The following is a 17,543-nucleotide window of genomic DNA, read 5'->3' on the forward strand; positions in this document are numbered from 1 at the left end:
TGTGTCTTTTGTACAGGTATATTCAGGGTGCATCTTCTCCAAAGGACATGGTCATCATTGTGGATGTGTGAGTATCCTCAGTCTCTCTCACTGCCTCATCCTTCAACATTTCAACCTGGCGGGAGTGGATGTCTCCTTCAAAGGGTGCTAGTGCCACCTGTTGGTCTGAGGACAGCCTCATATTAGAGCACATCTGATCATGTATTCACAATCATTGACGTCCACTTACTGTCTTAACACCATCTAAAACATTCAGATGTAATTATGAAATGTTTTCCTAAACATAAAAGGATTTAGTGAGAACGAAACCAGTTTTTTACATGTTAGGAAAATGTGCCGTATCTAGTATCACTGCACTGCTAAGTGCTTCATTGTGTTTTCTCTTCAGGAGTGGCAGTGTTCGCGGACTCACTCTGAAGCTGATGAAACACTCCGTAATTGAGATGCTGGAAACTCTATCAGACGACGACTATGTGAATGTGGCTAAGGTAAGTAGTAGCTTTCATCATGATTTGTGATTAATGATAAAAATCACTCCTGAAAGCACCAATCACAAATATTGTTCATATTCATTAATACATTATAATCAAGCAGTAAACACCACAGTGTGCTTTTACTGCCCCCAGTTATTTGCCGGCAGTGGAAATACTGCACTTCCCTCATTATAGTGTATTCACTACCACCGTATTACCACCGTTGTCCGTGAGGGATTGTGCCGACTCTTTCTTTCCCTGTCTGCTGATTGCTAAGTTTTCTATTAGGACTTATGTTTAGGGCAACATTAACGTTATCCTATATTGCAGGACAGATAACACACACATCCACATGCTCTGGGTGGTGGCTCTGTTTGGAGACTTCCTTCGGTAATCCTTCCTAATCCATTGCTTTTAGCCACTGTATGCCTCTAAATCCTAGCTCTAAGAGCAATAAATGAGCATGGTAATCTGGGTGAGAATGCATCTGATTTTCACCCCACTAAAGAAGTGAAGGCTTACAAAAGCTTGCTGTGAATTATTTGCAAACACAAAGACATAAACAACCGAAAATTAACTGAAAATAATCAACAATCACCGCCTCTGGTATCTAAGTGTTTCAGCCCTTTACTCATGACAAACCGTGGCCTCAATGTTGTTACAACGATATAATTAGTCATGATAATAGAGATTTATTTCAAAGGATCTTTTTTTTTTCTTTAGGCATCATCGATGAAACCAGTTTGTTCTACATCTTGTTACATAACTACTGTTATTCCAAGCATTTTAAGACACAAGAATGTGATATTGAGAAGTGACATTGAATATTGAATATGTAGCTCTCAATGCTTTTGTGTTTTTGATTTTGATGGCTGACAATTTAAATATGACACAACACCAACCCATGAGAAATGTCATCTTTTCTCGCAAACATAATGTTTTACATCAATCTGTCATGAAAATGTCAGTAGATTTTGTAGTTGACCTTCAAAAGGAAACAGCATTTGAAACCTGCTATTACAGACACACTGTAGCTGCTAATATTGTCTTCTCATATAGACACTGCACACAAGCAGAACAATAAACCCCACATGCACATCCATACTCCTCACACAAACCTGCACACACAGTTTTAGGATAATTTGGTGGATGAGATGAGACAGATGATATTACCATGGCCGGGTTTCTGCTCGGTGGCTTGTATGGCGTTTCAGGTGCACCTGTTCTTTGTGTGGAAAGTTGTAATTACCAGGGTTTACTGCCAGCCAGAGAGTCGCAGGGCAGCTTACATCTGCACACACCCCCGTATGCATCCTGCCGCCATGGCCTATGCACACATACACAGAAACACACAGATATACAGAGTCTTACAACATTTGGACAGATTTATTTTGGTGGTATTTTTGCATTTTTAATATACACATACAATATGTTCATGTCTGTGTTTGCATTTCCCCTTTCTAGTTCAATGAGAAGGCTGCAGCAGTCGTTCCATGCTTCAGGAATTTGGTCCAAGCCAATAATCGGAACAAAGAAATCTTCAAGAAGGCTGTCTGTGATATGAGTGCCAAAGGAACCACAGATTACAAGTCTGGCTTCACATTTGCCTTTGAACAGCTTCTCAATGTAAGAGCCAACAAGCCTTTTAGAGAAGGGCAATGCAAGGGTGAATGTTTGTCTATGTGCCTCTAGAAAAGCCTTCAATAAGGCGCTGGAACTCTGTGCTGAAGCTCCAGCATGTTATTACACATCCTGTCAAATCCGGTTAATTCTATCTGAATTAGCAGTGATAAACGCTGCTGACAGTGAGTGGTCCAGGTTTGTATAAGACATTTCCAGAGTTCTGTCATTGTCGAAGCTAGGTCTGGTTATAACTGCTGTTGCGATGGAGCGGCGCTAACGCTGCAGCAGCCAGCGCCGCGCTGAGGTCTGTCAGCAGCGGGCGTCCACGTGCTCTCACACAGGTGCTGCCTCAGCGCCGTATGCTGCTGTGTATTTTAAGAGGCTGCCACCCTAATGGGCTCTGATGGGATGATTGATGAGCGCAGCCCAGAGGAGATCAGCCACAGACACTTTATATTCCTCTGGTGGGCTTGGAGGCATAGAGCCAAGTGCCAGCTGCCCCCCTCCAACCCCCTCTCCGCACCTTCACTTGCCAGCAGAATGAGAAATAAAAAGGCCTGTTTAATCGCTGTCTGTGGCAGACTCACTCCCATGATTGGTGGCAGAAGCACAATAAAAATATGTAATTATGGCAATATTATTTATCTTTATTAGAATCTTGTCAGATTGACATGCCTCTGGCCTGCATATCAATGGCAGCTGCTGTGCAGGCAGGCGGGGGAGTTGCTATCAAAGCTGAATGCTAAAGACTTGTGCCTGGCTATGAGCATATAGTGCTGAAATCAAATGTAACGCTAGAGTTATGTTGTATTGTTAAAATACAAATATTACAATGATGATAATACAGTATAAAGTTAAGTTAAGTTCAAAGTTAAAGCCTTTTATTGTCATTATACACAGAGTATAACGAGATACAGAGTGCAACTCTGTCCCGGTGTGCAAAAAATACAAACAAATACATAACACTAAAAAACACAGAAATAGGACATACAATCATTCGGGGGAATAAATAGTTAAAAATATTGATAAAAAAATAGTATATAAAGTGCATTAAAAGTGTGTGTATGTGTGACAATGGTTACAGTTATTGCATTATGTGTGGTGGTTATAAGGGAGGAATCAACTATGGAACTTTATAAAAAAGCTAAACAAAAGGTTTGACTTTTATGATTAACAAATGTTTACCGCAGAATAGAGGGATAAACCTTTCCTGGATATATCCCTGCTTTCTATTCGCTCGTTATATAGAAAATGACATTCAACTCTCTCCCTTCTATATTGGCAATTGTCAAGGTTAACCATCAAAGTTTAACGAAAAACAAACACAACCATAAATCCATCCGGGACAGTACAATTAGTTTCTTATTTAATATTTGATTATTAAAAGACAAGTTGTAGTAGGAAATCATATGAAATGTGGATTTTTGTCCACGTAAAAATTCAAAAAACCATCCTGCACACTCTTTTAAGTTGCGATCTTTAACTCTCTTCCTAGTTTAATCGTCTTATCCTTGAAGCTGTTATCATCTCTGCCAATAAGAACTGAATAAATATGTTGGATATATTTGAAATGTTTGACATCTTTTTACATTTTATGATATATATTGGTATGATATAGATATATTTTGTATTTTGTTAGCTTCCTCTTTGCTTCTCTGATATACTACACAAACAGTTTTAAATGACATGTCAGCATGATCACTTTCGTGCATATTCCCTAACCTTTCTCCGTTCCTCTTCCTCTTCATGTGCCACAGGAGAGCAGTGCCCCGAGGGCCAACTGCAATAAGATGATAATGATGTTTACAGATGGCGGTGAGGATCGTGCTCAGGAGATCTTTGAGAAGTACAACTGGCCCAACAAAACAGTGAGTCTCCTCGTCTCCATCGCTCTGCCAGCCCGAGAGATCATGCATGTCCAAAAACTGTCTTAGGAGGCCCGTTCTCCCTCCCTTTCTCCCACCATATTCTGCTGACGTTGTCTCATTATAGCAGAGGCAGTTGTGTTGGTTAGCCTGTCCAACTTGCCAAGCAGTCCAATCTGTGCACACAACATCCTCTCCAAGCTTTATTCTTGTCCATTTTGATTCCGTTTTTTCATCTCTTTGGCCTTTCTTCTACTCTCTCCTTCTGTCTGTTTCTCTTTCTTTCTCTCCTCTCATGTCTTTTGTCGTTTTGCTGCTGGTATTAACAGCTCTGACCTGCTGACTAATTAGCCACTTTATCATCAGAGAGTATAGAAATTACAGCCAATAGATACTGGCTTTCATCTTTCCTCCAGTCAGTCTTTCACGCCACCCGCTCCTCTCCCCACTTCACAGCCCCACAAATATTTCTTCTTACATCCATTACTATCCAGTTCCCTCATGACGGCTGCTGTCACACAGACAATAATCTGCAGTTTGACATCTCTTTCATTGCAGTCGAGAAAGAGAAGCTTGTGTGAGTTGACTGGTAGGCTAATCTATCTATTAAAGAGTAGGGAATGCATTGCAATTGTCACATGAAAGTGACCTTATGTTTTGCTCTATTAACTGTCTATGGCTCTCCATTTGTCTTTTCTTCATCCAGGTACGTGTGTTCACCTTCTCTGTTGGCCAGCATAATTACGATGTAACCCCTTTGCAGTGGATAGCTTGTGCCAATAAAGGTATGTGCCGAAGAGTTGTTTATCAAAGCATGTTTGTATGTTATAAAATAGGAAATCATGTTGCTAGATGGTTGGTTGTTCCTTTCCACATTGCTTCTGATAGCAACTTTATACACAGTATAGACACATTTTTTCATCATACTCAACATGAATTTGATACTTCTGAGCAATACTGTAAACATGGTCAGGACTTCCTAACAATAACTTCCTTATGCACTTTGCAGCCTATATGCCTCAAGCTTTAAAGCTCCACTAAAACAGCGTAAACACGCCTTTAATGTTTTGAATTCAATACTATATTACACTGACTCCTATGGAAAATGTGTAAACTGACTTTTGTCAAATCATCATAATGCTACATTGTATACAAACAATTAGTGTTGAATTCAGCAGAAGGAAAGCTAGTTAACGTTAGCGGTTAGCAGCCAGTGTGCTGAAGTTGTGTTGACTTGAGTTATGACTCAATCTCTATTCAGCAAAATAACTATTGGGCAAAAGTTAACGAACTATATGATAACCTGTTGTGTTCACTTAATATGTTGTCAAATATTTTGGGGGAAAAACTTGGATAAATACAGTTGAAGGAGATAATTCCATAGTAACATAAAAAAGATAGAGAAGGAATTATGCCATGTTTCACTTCCTGACAAAAACAGTTTGCAAGGCGTGTATGTTGATAAACATAGGATTAGTTGGATTGATTGATTTGGTTCTTTATTGTGGAATTGAATTTGTATCGAGAATCATGGAAATCTACTGGTACTGCTATCAACCACTTGTTTTCTGGTATCTTTAGTTCCATACCTCCCTAAAACATGTACATCTTGCAACCAGAGAAGAGGAACACAACACACTGCTTTTTCACTTAGAGGAAAGTTATCCTTTTTCAGCTCTTCTTCTTCTTCTAACATGTATTCTGTTAAAAATGAAAAGTAATACGATAAAATAAAATATTAAAACCTACCTGACTCATTACAAACCCATCCTCATTTATCTAGGTGTGTTTGTTTTACTGCATGTGATGTTCAAATCAATATTTTATTAAACTAAAGCAGCCACAGTCCCTAGAGTAACCCAGAAACAGGCAGCTCTGCCTCTGACAAACAGTCTGACAACTCGTGTGATTCAGCCGCTCTTCCTGTAAGCTGCTTTGTCTGCATGAATCTCATCTTGACTCATTCAATACCAACCTAACTCAGACTGATGTTGCTGTTGCTCAGTTCGGTACACAGTTATTTTTCATAATCCATAACACACTTCTCTCCCTCTTTATTGTGACATGATTTAATATTGTTTCTCTGTGTTGCAATTTGTCTGAAGCTGCTCCTTTATGAGGCCTTTAGCTGTGTATAGGCAGCCTTTACCAATGGCTGCTGCTGATTAGCTTATTGCCGCAGAGCCAAGTGCTTCAGAAGTATCTTCCCAGAAGTTGTTATTAATTAGCGGGAGGAGTCTGGTAGCAGGGTGATTACTGTGCCATCTCCCTGTCAGGCTGGGGAAAGTCCAGGATTACGCCTCTGTGCCAACATGCTCTCTGCTGTTCACCACTGTAGTGGTTACCATGGTAGTGAAGTCCATGCCAACATAAGACAATAGTGTTGACACATCAGCCTCAACGGAGCTGTCCTCTCATATCTTCACTACTTATTGCTCTTTGGTGTCTAACTCCAACAGTGCCAGCTCCCTGACACTTTCACAGGCTCAAACCCTTCACCCGGCACACACACACACATTCGACAAACAGCAGTCACACACACACACACACACACACACACACACACACACACACACACACACACACACACACACACACACACACACAAGTAGGACACTTGGACATACTAGCTGTTGCCTCACTTGAGCTTCAATCTCATTTTAAGAATAAACTAACCTCCTTGGGACTCGGAGGACAATGAAACAATCTCGTCATGCTCTCGCACAGAGTAACAAAATCCAAAATGAAAAGGAAGGGTTGGAAAAAGGTGAAATGGAGAATAAAAGCAGCAAATAATATACACTGCTTTATAATGGGGAAAATGGATGTAGAGAGTAATGCATGTTGTCTACATAAGAGGAAAATGCATAATCACACTTGATACAGAATCAAGTACACTATACGTGTATACATTTCTGTTTTTCAAATGTTTTAAACAGACACAACACACAAGTGACTTTATATACCTACGGATGACATTCCAACATTAGAGAGGTTTATGTAAATGAGTTTCGGGAGAAAATGGCTTATTGATTAAATTCATAATTGTCCCTCACACAGCGGCCGTCTGTTGTTAACCTGCACAGCACAGAGGAGATCTACATTACCGTCTCCCTTTTGAGTCACCACCTATATTTCCCTCTCTACACATCTCAACAAGCTTTGCCCTACGCCCTCTCTCTCTGGCACGCTGCCAAAAGAAATGGGACAAACTACCGCTTCATACAAAACTATAACAAATAGCTGTGTGTGTGTGTGTGTGTGTGTGTGTGTGTGTGTGTGTGTGTGTGTGTGTGTGTGTGTGTGTGTGTGTGTGTGTGTGTGTGTGTGTGTGTGTGTGTGTGTGTGTGTGTGTGTGTGTGTGTGTGTGTGTGTGTGTGTGTGTGTGTGTGTGTGTGTGTGTGTGTGTGTGTGTGTGTGTGTGTGTGTGCAAATGAATGAGACTAAGAAAGCAAACCTCGACATAAACCACTGTGGCACAATGTATAACAATAATATGAGTCATCTCAGCCTTTTGACATTCTGGGGATGCTGTCTCCATTTTGCCGCTCTTTGTATAAACACTCATGGCTTTAATAACTTGGGGAGCGGCGTGGTTATTGACCCAGTCGGTCATTCTCCTCCATTCCTAATCAGCAGTGCCTGGGGCTCAGCATTTCCAATGAGCCTCTACATTTACATCCTACAGCGAAACCACAAGGAGAGCTCAACGGCCACCAGCTCGACCAGGCCTGCTGCGCCCAACACCATCAGCTGGAGATGATGGCGTTACGTGTACCTAATAACATGGAAGAGATTAGAGTCCAATCTACAAATGGATCGCTTTTGTACACACTGGCCGTTTCTCAATGTCGAGTATACCTGCTGCAGAGCCACTATTTCAAGTATACTACGTCATCGAGTGGCGCCGAATGCTGGGCATTTAACATGCATTTAAACAGTCCTTCGGCGCCACTCGATGACATAGTATACTTGAAATAGTGGCTCTGCAGCAGGTTTACTCGACATTAAGAAATGGCCACTGTGACTGTTGCCATCACATCTACTTGTAAATGTAGACGGAGTATGAAACAGGCAGGCACCGTGATGCAGGCTGGATGCAAAGCGTTCTGTTTGAATATTGTTTTGATCCTCTTCTCTTGATCTCCAGGTTACTACTTTGAAATTCCATCCATTGGAGCCATCAGAATCAACACCCAGGTAAAGTGTATAGAGTGTACAAGATATTTAACACAACTTCATGAATCAACAAAACAACTAAGATGTTTAAGGTTTGTTAACACCCTCAATAGCATCAATGTAGCTGCAAATAAGATTGTACTATGTAAGAGTATTCTCAATGTGAGCAGAGAAGGAAATCACATATTTTGTCTGTTTAGTTTCTCTCTGCCTTCATGTACAGTTTGATCCCCCGTGCGTGTGAGACTGTGTGTCTGTGTGTGGGTAGATAATAGACACTTCCTATTTGTTGACGGCTTGACGCAGATGTGGTCAAATCAAGAATGGATAATAACACCTGGTTATGGCACCGCCACTAACCCTTATGCCATTTTGCCCAGTGGCCATTTGAGCTATCGCAGCAAAATCGCAGCAAAAATAGACATCTCAAACTACAAACATGGTAAATGATGACTCTATATCTCTCGCCCCTGGTTAACACCGTCGCCATTTTCCCCGTTGCTAGCCGCCGACTCAGCCACTGCCATGTTTAGAGCCGTGTTAAAAACCTTAAAGCAAGAAGCTTGTCCATTCTTCCTTCACAGTTACTTTGATGATAATTATACAGATTGTAGATATGCAACAAAAAGGGTTGTGTCTTTCATATACGAATGTTTCTGGATGCTGTGACGCTCTATCGCTTTCTCTTGCTCTCTTTTCTCACACATACACACACATACACACACTCAGGGCCCTGACAACCCCCACCCTCCCCCCCCCCCCCCCACACACACACACACACACACACACACACACTCACACACATACACACACACTATTGCTTGAGGCTTTACGAGCTTCTTGAGGCCCTTGGAATAACCCCATTCCAGCTGTAGAAATTGACTCAGTTGCTGTGTGGTGGGGGGGCTACTGCACACCCCTCCTCCCCCTCTCTCCCTTCCTTTTCCACCCCCTCTAGCCGACCCAACCTCCCCCCATCCCGGTGAGCGATCAGGCCCAAGAATATACTGTCAGCTGTTCCATTAACTCCAGCATATTTATATTCTGAGAACTGCCACTTACTTTAATAAGTTTTCTGAAGGTGGGTGACTCCAGCTCTCTGCATAAGGCCCAGAAGACACATTATGTAATTGTACTCTGCTCTTAAACAGCGCACACTCATCACACGGTCTCACTTGACTAAGATAGCAATGTTCAAATAACAGATGGCGCATAGACGGCAAAAGTATTATTATTCATTCCGTCCTGAGTCATGCAATGACTGGAATAATTTTGAGGATAAAGCTCTTTATTCTATATATTTCTGTGCCTCTGCTTAATTATTTGAAATAGAAGTTTCAAGTGACTTATGTAATTCATTATTTCTTCTTTGTGCAGTAGTTCAGCAGAGCAACAACAACAGGCCAGGCCTTAGGATGTTTGTCTTTAAAGGGAACTGATGAGTTCCCTTTCTACGCTACCCAGGAAAACAGTAGCATGTTATCAATACACAGGGATGCTGCTAGACTCTCACATATCTCCAGTTGCCGACTTTTTATGTTTCCTAGATTGTTCTAGCCAGGCGGAAAATGTCCCCTATATCCCGTGAAAAGGTCTGGCTGTCATTGTCCTAATGGAATATCTCCCTGTGGCACGTTAAAGCTGACTTTTATTGAGCTAATAATAGAATAGGTTACGCCTGTCAGCACGTCACTGTTAAGGCGATGAAAAAACGGTCAAAAGCCTAACACAGAAATAGAAGCGTGCTTATAGAGGGTGCCCCTTTTGTGTATTGAGGGTAGATAGAAGGGTCAGAAATCTGCTTTAATGTTTCCCTTTGAGCAGCAAAATGGGTGGAAATGTATCATGTGGAACAGGTTTTTAAAATGTGCATAGGACTGCAACAGAGCTGCTGCATTTCCATGCTGATTTTAGATTTGAATATACTGTGTTGATACATAAATGAATTGGCATAACTCACCGGGTACTAAATAGGTTACTGTGGAGGAATTCTGAGTTTTTGCAGACACATTCATTATAATGAGATGATAATGTTGGGCGGTAGTGGCGAAGTCGATAGGGACTCGGAAGGTCACCAGTTCAAGTCCCGGCAAGTCCAAGTGCTACCGAGGTGTCCCTGAGCAAGGCACCGTTCACCACACTGCTCCCCGGGCGCCGTTCAAAATGGCAGCACACTGCTCCTAACACTAGGATGGGTCAAATGCAGAGAAACAATTTCCCCACGGAAATGTTGCTGTCCGTAATAACAGGATACTGAAGGCTCCCGTCCCCGTCAGGCTTGCCCCCCCCCCCCCCAAACTGCGCAGTAGCTTCATTTGTCATGAGGTTAATCACTCAATAATTTTACCAAATACACACCATGACAAGAATCAATAGGTTGTGTTCATAAAAGTAGGGCCTCTGGGAGAATGGCCTGTTTGCATGTCGTGCCACTGACATCCTTAATGTGTTTTTAATAGCTCCTTCATAATGATGAGAAACGGCCCTGAGTGGCTCAGGACTGCAGGCTTTATGGCTCCGCAGGACGGGGATGCTGCTGCTGGCGGCCCGCTGCTTTATGTGGTGACAGAGAGGAGGCCGGTCAGGGTCTTATAGTTTTATTACAGATGAACGTTGGCTTTTCCAGCTCTTTGCTTTTAACACCTCTACATGACAAGCACTATAAATGGTCGTTTGAGGATACGTGTTTGTTATGTTTAGTCACACCAGCATGTGTGTTTTTGCTGTTGCAGGAGTACCTGGACGTCCTGGGCCGTCCCATGGTGCTGGCTGGGAATAAAGCGCAGCAGGTGCAATGGACCAACGTCTACCAGGATGTTCTGGTGAGGGAGGACTTCGAAAGATATTTAATTTCTGATTACTATTTTTTATAAATATTTCTAAATCTGTAAAAGTTTCTCATTTTATGTTTGATAACTAAATCCATCTGCTACCTTTTAATTTGTAAATCACAAGCAATTGTTTATTTAAATGAAGTGATGTCCTTCAAAAATAAGCTTGATTGATCCTTTTTTTTTAAGGATAGTATATGACAATGATACAATCCTAAAGGTAGTGATGTCAGAAGAAAAGCATGCACATCCAGATAACAATTCTTAGGTGCTGGAATAGAAGAACTTTACAAAAAATGAAAAATAGTCTGTACACAAAGAAATGCTCCCAATGAACATTTTTAAGTGATGTTATGAGAATTAAGCTATTTTTTTACCAAAATCTTGGTGTCCCCACCTTTAATCCACTCAATTCTAACACATTTAAAATGTCATTACATTTATCTGCATCCTATTGTGTTTGTTGTCTTGGTTTTTGGATTCTCAATTACACACCTAATAGAGATTTTATTTACCATAACAACATTTTAATTGGATTTCTAATATGTGTATCAGGGTTTGGGCCTAGTCATCACTGGGACGATGCCTGTCTTCAACCGCACTGTTGATACTGTGAGCCCTCAGGTAAAATCAACACTGCACTACAGGACATGGAACTTGCAACAGCTGGACCTTTTCACTCACACAGCAGACAGCAAGACCTCAGCTCATCCTTCATATGAATGAGCATTTACCTTAGTTACGATGTAAGAACAGTGTCTTTATTGTCAGTCATGTGGTGTAGGCTACACAATAGGGCCATTGAAACAGAAAGACTAACGGGTGGAGCTTCAGGTTTTATTTTGCACTGTTGACCATCATCAGGTTTGTAATGGCCTCCACCCAACTGCTGCACTTCTAGGCAACACCTCCCCCCTGAGGTGACAGCAGACATCACAGCCCCCCGTCGGTAGTATCTGTTAACATGCACAGATGCATCCAGCTTTCAGTATCCATGACCAAAGTATTTACTCTGGGATGATCACACAGACCTGAGGCTGTGAGGCTGCTTCAGTTTAAGATAGACTGTACAAAATATAGACTAATCATATTGAGCACAAAGTGATGAGTCGTAGATGGCATGGAGATGTTTCTAGTACTCTCAGGGCACAGCTACCGGCTTTCCTATTCTCTCCAGTGCCAGGAAATGTCTAATGATTGTTCTTCCTACAGAACCAGCTCATCCTCGGAGTCATGGGAGTGGATATTGCAATCAATGAAATCAAAAGGAAGACGCCCACATACAGAGTAAGCATGTTGTACACTCAGTTCCACCCTATCACTCTCATATTGATGATCATCGGTTCACACCTTCTCGTCATTCTTCTTATGTGCAGCTTGGAGCTAACGGCTACACGTTTGCCATCGATCCCAATGGCTTCGTTCTGCTGCATCCCAACCTGCGACCTAAAGTGCGTCCAACTACACACACATGCAATAACTTTACATTACTTCTGGTTTTGAATCAAGATTTGGGTGTTTTTTTTCTGATGGCTGACGTTAAGCCCTCCCTCTCTTGTGCAGATCTTTGACTACAAGGAGCCCATTACTCTGGACTTTCTAGATGCAGAGCTGGAGGACAGCAACAAGGAGGAGGTAAACAAATCGGAAACCTCATCATCATTCTTAAACGGTGTATTCAATGTATCATTGTATAATTAGCTTTTTCCTTTGATGTACCTGTTTGCCTTGTCACACTGCAGCATCTCACCCTCTCTCTCTGTACAGATCCGTCGGCAGATGATTGATGGCAAATCCGGGCAAAGGAAAATCAAGACGCTCATTAAGTCAGTTGATGAGGCAAGTCATCAATACATGAGGCTCAATCATTATCCAAAGTAGCACCTTCCTGAATGGCGTTGTAATGAACCTGAATGACAGTGCTGAGGATGTGACGGTGTTACATATTTCTCTTTGGGTGTTAACAGAGGTACATTGATGAGGCCGTGCGGACGTACACGTGGACGCCTGTGAATGGTACAGATTACAGGTAGGTTTGATATCAGACATGCCCACACCTCGGACCAAAAAAGATTGTGCAACTTGAAAATGTGAGTGAAATCCATTTTAAATGATCCAGTTTTCCTAATTACAGCTGTTACTTATCAGCCAGCAGTGTTTTTTAACTATAGCTGCCTCAGCCTCAGACTAAACATATCACTGAGTCAAGGCATAAATAAAATGTCTATATTAGCATAAGATAATTCATTTGATTCCAACACATGAAGGAGCATTTTTCAGTACTATAATCACAAATGAATTGCATAGTTTATTAATTTCCTAACTTGGTTTAACATTTGAGGTTGCATCGTAATGACATTTTCTCCAGGCAACACTTTGCAAATTACAGTTTATGATATTCAATAGTTCTACAAATGCCCAATGTGTGTTTTGTTATTATGTCTGCTGGCAGCGTGCCTGGTCCTGGCCGAGTCCATACGAGGCTTTCTCTGCACAATTATATTTATTTCAACTCGAAGGGAAACTCCAGCAGCAACAGTGATCGTGTTACTGCTGTGATCTGCAACAGTCAGATCTAACTAACCAGACGCTCACTGATGTCGGATGTCATGCAACATACATCCACATTTAGGGATTAGAGACTGTTGTAGCTCATAAAACTGATGACGATGGATGTTTCTTTAAATATAAATTAGCTTTATATTACAGATAGTCGACTGTAGCCGTGGCTCAGTCTGAACCTGATACTGTCACAGCCTGATTTTCTATCTGTTCCAATTAATCCTCTTACTGGTTTCTATTATATTTCTATGGCACCACAGATTAAAAGATGGGACTTGTATTTCTATTTTCTCTTCCATCAATGTATTACTTTGGTGGAAGAGTCAATATTATTAAGCATATGTAGGTCAAACTATCAAGAGAAACCAATATTTCTCTTTTATGTTCATCCCCTAGATGTATCACTTTGTTTTTAAAGAAAAACAGAATCAGAGATGTGTTGCAAATATTCAGCATGTTTGATACCGTACAGTGTGAACTCGCTCCAAGTGCAGAGTCTTTGCTTGTGAACTGATGGGCGCAGGCCGTCTCACAGCAGGCGGCATCGAGGACGCGCCGAGGCCTTTTCTGACTGTTTGATGTGAGCCTATGTGGCCCTCGGCTTAAAGATCCTCTGAATTGGAGACTTTAACTTCGATGGAAAACTGCCTCTTCAGTAGTGGCTTCATTCTGCACTCTTGAGCGAAACATTGGTTAAATAACATTTATTTTTCAGTTCAGACGCTACATATAACTTATAGCCCATTAATCTATACAGTGCTAACATGCATTGTGTTGTTTGTGGTTGTAAGTGTAGCTCTTTAACAAAGTTGTTTCCAGTCATCGTTTCATTGTTACCTCTAAAGTGTTTCCTACCTCAAACATTTGGTACAAATGATTTTTAAGAACATTGTAAGATCTGCCTTTAGAATATATATATTACATGCAGGATTATAATTATTGATGAAATCACTTTAATGTTGGTAAAGCTCATACTGCAATTACTTCACATACTACCTAGTAGCGTAATCTATATTAATGTATAATCATTATGTATATATTCTATGAAAAGAAAGAAAACTTAAATTATCAAATAAATTCAGTGGATTACTGTAAATAAAGTACAATATTTAAAGCCTGTTTGTTGTGTAGTTGAAGAATAAAGTAGCAGAAAATTGGAATACTCAGTAAAGTATAAGTAGTTTAAAATAGCTTTTAAGTACAGCACTTAGTAAATGTACTTACGTGTGTGTAAGTGAGCACGCCCGTGTGTGTGTGTGTTGGAGAGTTTATTTGTGCGTTCATAATGTGCGTCTGATTTTCTGCGTCTGCCTCGTCCCATCAGTCTAGGGTTGGTACTGCCTACATATAGTGAAAACCACATCAAAGCCAACCTGAGTGACCAGATCCTTCAGGTGCAGTGTAAGTACCCGGGATTACCCAGCATCCTTCTCTCTCTCGCTCTCTCTCCACTCTTTCCTCCGTTCTCTCTCTCTCTCTCTCCCAAGTATGACCTTATTCTCTTATCCAGTCCTTTGTCCTGGGTCTCCAACCTCAACATAAGGAGTGTCCAAGCGGAGATACCTGCAGCGCTGCCCCCCCCCTACTCCCCCCTCTGTGCGCTCTCTGATAGGCAGGATCTTACCTCAGCCCCCCGACTCCTCTACTGCCCCCTGTCCCCTCCTGTCTTCATGCTGTGCTGTAAAATGGTGATGTTTTTTCTTCACACTGGCTGAAGAAAAAAATAACTGAACGGACAGAAAGGTGAAAGCTGTGGTTTTACTGTGTTACTCAGGTGAAAATAATGGTGACTTCTGTGCTATTATTTTTTTTGCCAAATGCTCTCGCCTCTTCTCCACCAAGTAATGATTCTGAAGCATCTGTGTTCAAAGTATTTGATGTTCTGAAAAACTGTGAAAACACGCATGCTTTTCACTCCTTTTTTGATTTTGGGGGATTTTTCCTTCTGTTATGTGTGTTATTTATTCTTTTTTCTGTTAGATTGTGTGAGTTGTTTCCCGGCTTTGGAATCATTCAGTATATAAACTCCTACACGGCCCGGGATAAGGGCTTCCTAATGTGGGAGTTTGGGTTTGTGTGGGTCTGAATGGGGTCTCTCTCATTCTTTGTCCAGACCCTGTTACTCCCTCTTTTCCTGTTTTATTTGAATTTTCCTTTTTTTAAGTTTGACCATAATTATTTATCACAATTACTGTTTTTTGTCTTCAGTCTTTTTCCTTTCCTGGATTTCCCAGGTTTTCGTTCCCTTTCCTCTGTTGGTTTTCTGTTTCCTCGTTTGCTCTTGCAAATAAGATGTTTGCTCTTCATTTCTTTTTTCTCTTGTCTTGTTTGACTTAAATTGGTTTCTTTCTTTCAAGAAAACAATATTTTTATTCAAACAGTAATTGAATAAAATATTGTCTGTGATCCCCCCTTCCCACCCGACCCCCTGTTTCTTTTCTTGCTCCTCCTCTGATGGATCCACACAGTGCCATACACCAAGGGCAAGTATACTCCATATTGGTCCACGTTCCCTTCCTTTACTTCCTACTCCCTACCGCTGCCTCCTTCCCACACCTCTCGTCCTTAACCTCTTCCTGCTGCCCCCCCCCTCCTCCTTCCCAGCCTGCTTGCCTCTGTTCCTGCCCGTCTTGCCTTCAGGATTCCCTCCCCTCTTCCTCTTCTACCTCTTCCTCCTCTTCACCTTCTTGCTGCAGCTCAGATCCCACATCCCTCACGATGGCTCCTCTGGTCCTCACCCTCCTCCCCACCTATCCACTGCTCCAGAAGCAAAATAAAAACACCAAGGAAGACAGATATTCATGTTCTCTGTTAAAACTTGTCTTTTGTCCTCCCACATAATCCTTTTCCTTTTGTGGAAAGCTCCAAATGGGTTGTGTCTGCCCCCTTTCTCTCTCTCTTTTTCTCTCTTTCATCCACGATTTCCTTTCATTTTCTTTGGCCATATTTCTCTCTCTTCCTCATCTACCTTCATTTCTTTTTCACCTTCTTCTCTCTCGATTTCTCTCTCTCTCTGTCTTTTCTTACAGTGTCATTAATTAATATATGTCTTTAATAGTTTTTACACTAGAGCTCAGGTTTTGACAGATCTTTAATTCGATTTTTATAATCTCCATCTTATTTGTGTAATAGCTAGGCAGATTTTCAGTCAAACATTTTTTTTGCAATAACATTCAAATAATGTGGTAAGGTAAAACCAATCATCTTAAACATTGATATGAAATACTGCAATGCTACAACTTGGTTTTAATATTGTATCTCCACATACCATGTAAGTACTGCTTTTTGATTATAGTAATAGTAATAAATAGTGATCTCTTGTGGTCATAATATTTTAATGTAGCTATACTTTATTGATCTCCATAATAAAGCTCTGTTAGCTGCCGCAGTCTGGTCTATAGCTGGAGTCGTTGCTGGCTGCAGAGCGACCCCCCCGGGCTGAGCCCACCCAGGTCCTCCCATGTTGTCAGGTGTCAGGGTGCCGCCTGGCTCCTGTGTCGTCCCTCTGTACTCCCTGTCTCCATCAGCTTGTCTCCCTCCCGCCTCACCCCTCAGACTGTCAGAGGATGGCCCAGCACTTCCTCAGTAAACCTGACCCCGGATGTGCATGGCATTGTGGGCGGAAAACTACCTGGGCACTCTATTTTAACTCTAAAATGTCATTCCTCTGCTGTACACCATTACAGGTCTTGATAAATAAGAAAGCAACACGTTGGATTCGTTGCAGACTCACCTGTTGAGGCTTTGTGCTCTGTTTTGTCTGTGACAGATGAAAAGACGTTGCCCTTTGACATGCCCTTCACAATGCAATGCACTTCCTCTGATTATGTGTCTCTCTGAGCCCTCTCCCCTGCCAGTCTGAGGGGTGACCACTTCCATCAGGACCGTCACCCACCTCCCTTGCAATAGTTGGCCATGTTGATGCCTGCCTGATCTTAAAAGCACTCATTGTGGATAATCTGTCTGAGAACTTGCTTACCGACTCACCACGTCTCGCAAGTCAGTTCTCA

The 17,543-nt window shown here is 41.6% G+C and overlaps 1 protein-coding gene across 2 annotated transcripts in view; it reads left to right on the plus strand.

Annotated features, from left to right (window-relative positions):
• Nucleotides 1-17,543, plus strand: part of cacna2d2a (calcium channel, voltage-dependent, alpha 2/delta subunit 2a) — a 146,723-nt gene that overhangs the window by 118,837 nt on the left and 10,343 nt on the right. For both annotated transcript variants that reach the window (XM_034082748.2, XM_071203117.1), the window contains 14 exons: nucleotides 17-67; nucleotides 389-488; nucleotides 1,938-2,099; nucleotides 3,854-3,964; nucleotides 4,668-4,746; nucleotides 8,112-8,161; nucleotides 10,873-10,962; nucleotides 11,527-11,595; nucleotides 12,184-12,258; nucleotides 12,348-12,422; nucleotides 12,535-12,606; nucleotides 12,739-12,810; nucleotides 12,939-13,000; nucleotides 14,858-14,934. In XM_034082748.2, the coding sequence (XP_033938639.1) occupies nucleotides 17-67; nucleotides 389-488; nucleotides 1,938-2,099; nucleotides 3,854-3,964; nucleotides 4,668-4,746; nucleotides 8,112-8,161; nucleotides 10,873-10,962; nucleotides 11,527-11,595; nucleotides 12,184-12,258; nucleotides 12,348-12,422; nucleotides 12,535-12,606; nucleotides 12,739-12,810; nucleotides 12,939-13,000; nucleotides 14,858-14,934 (1,145 nt within the window). The remainder of the gene's footprint in view (nucleotides 1-16; nucleotides 68-388; nucleotides 489-1,937; nucleotides 2,100-3,853; nucleotides 3,965-4,667; nucleotides 4,747-8,111; nucleotides 8,162-10,872; nucleotides 10,963-11,526; nucleotides 11,596-12,183; nucleotides 12,259-12,347; nucleotides 12,423-12,534; nucleotides 12,607-12,738; nucleotides 12,811-12,938; nucleotides 13,001-14,857; nucleotides 14,935-17,543) is intronic.

The sequence above is a fragment of the Pseudochaenichthys georgianus genome, chromosome 5 (genome assembly GCF_902827115.2).
Source record: "Pseudochaenichthys georgianus chromosome 5, fPseGeo1.2, whole genome shotgun sequence".
Classification (NCBI taxonomy): domain Eukaryota; kingdom Metazoa; phylum Chordata; class Actinopteri; order Perciformes; family Channichthyidae; genus Pseudochaenichthys; species Pseudochaenichthys georgianus.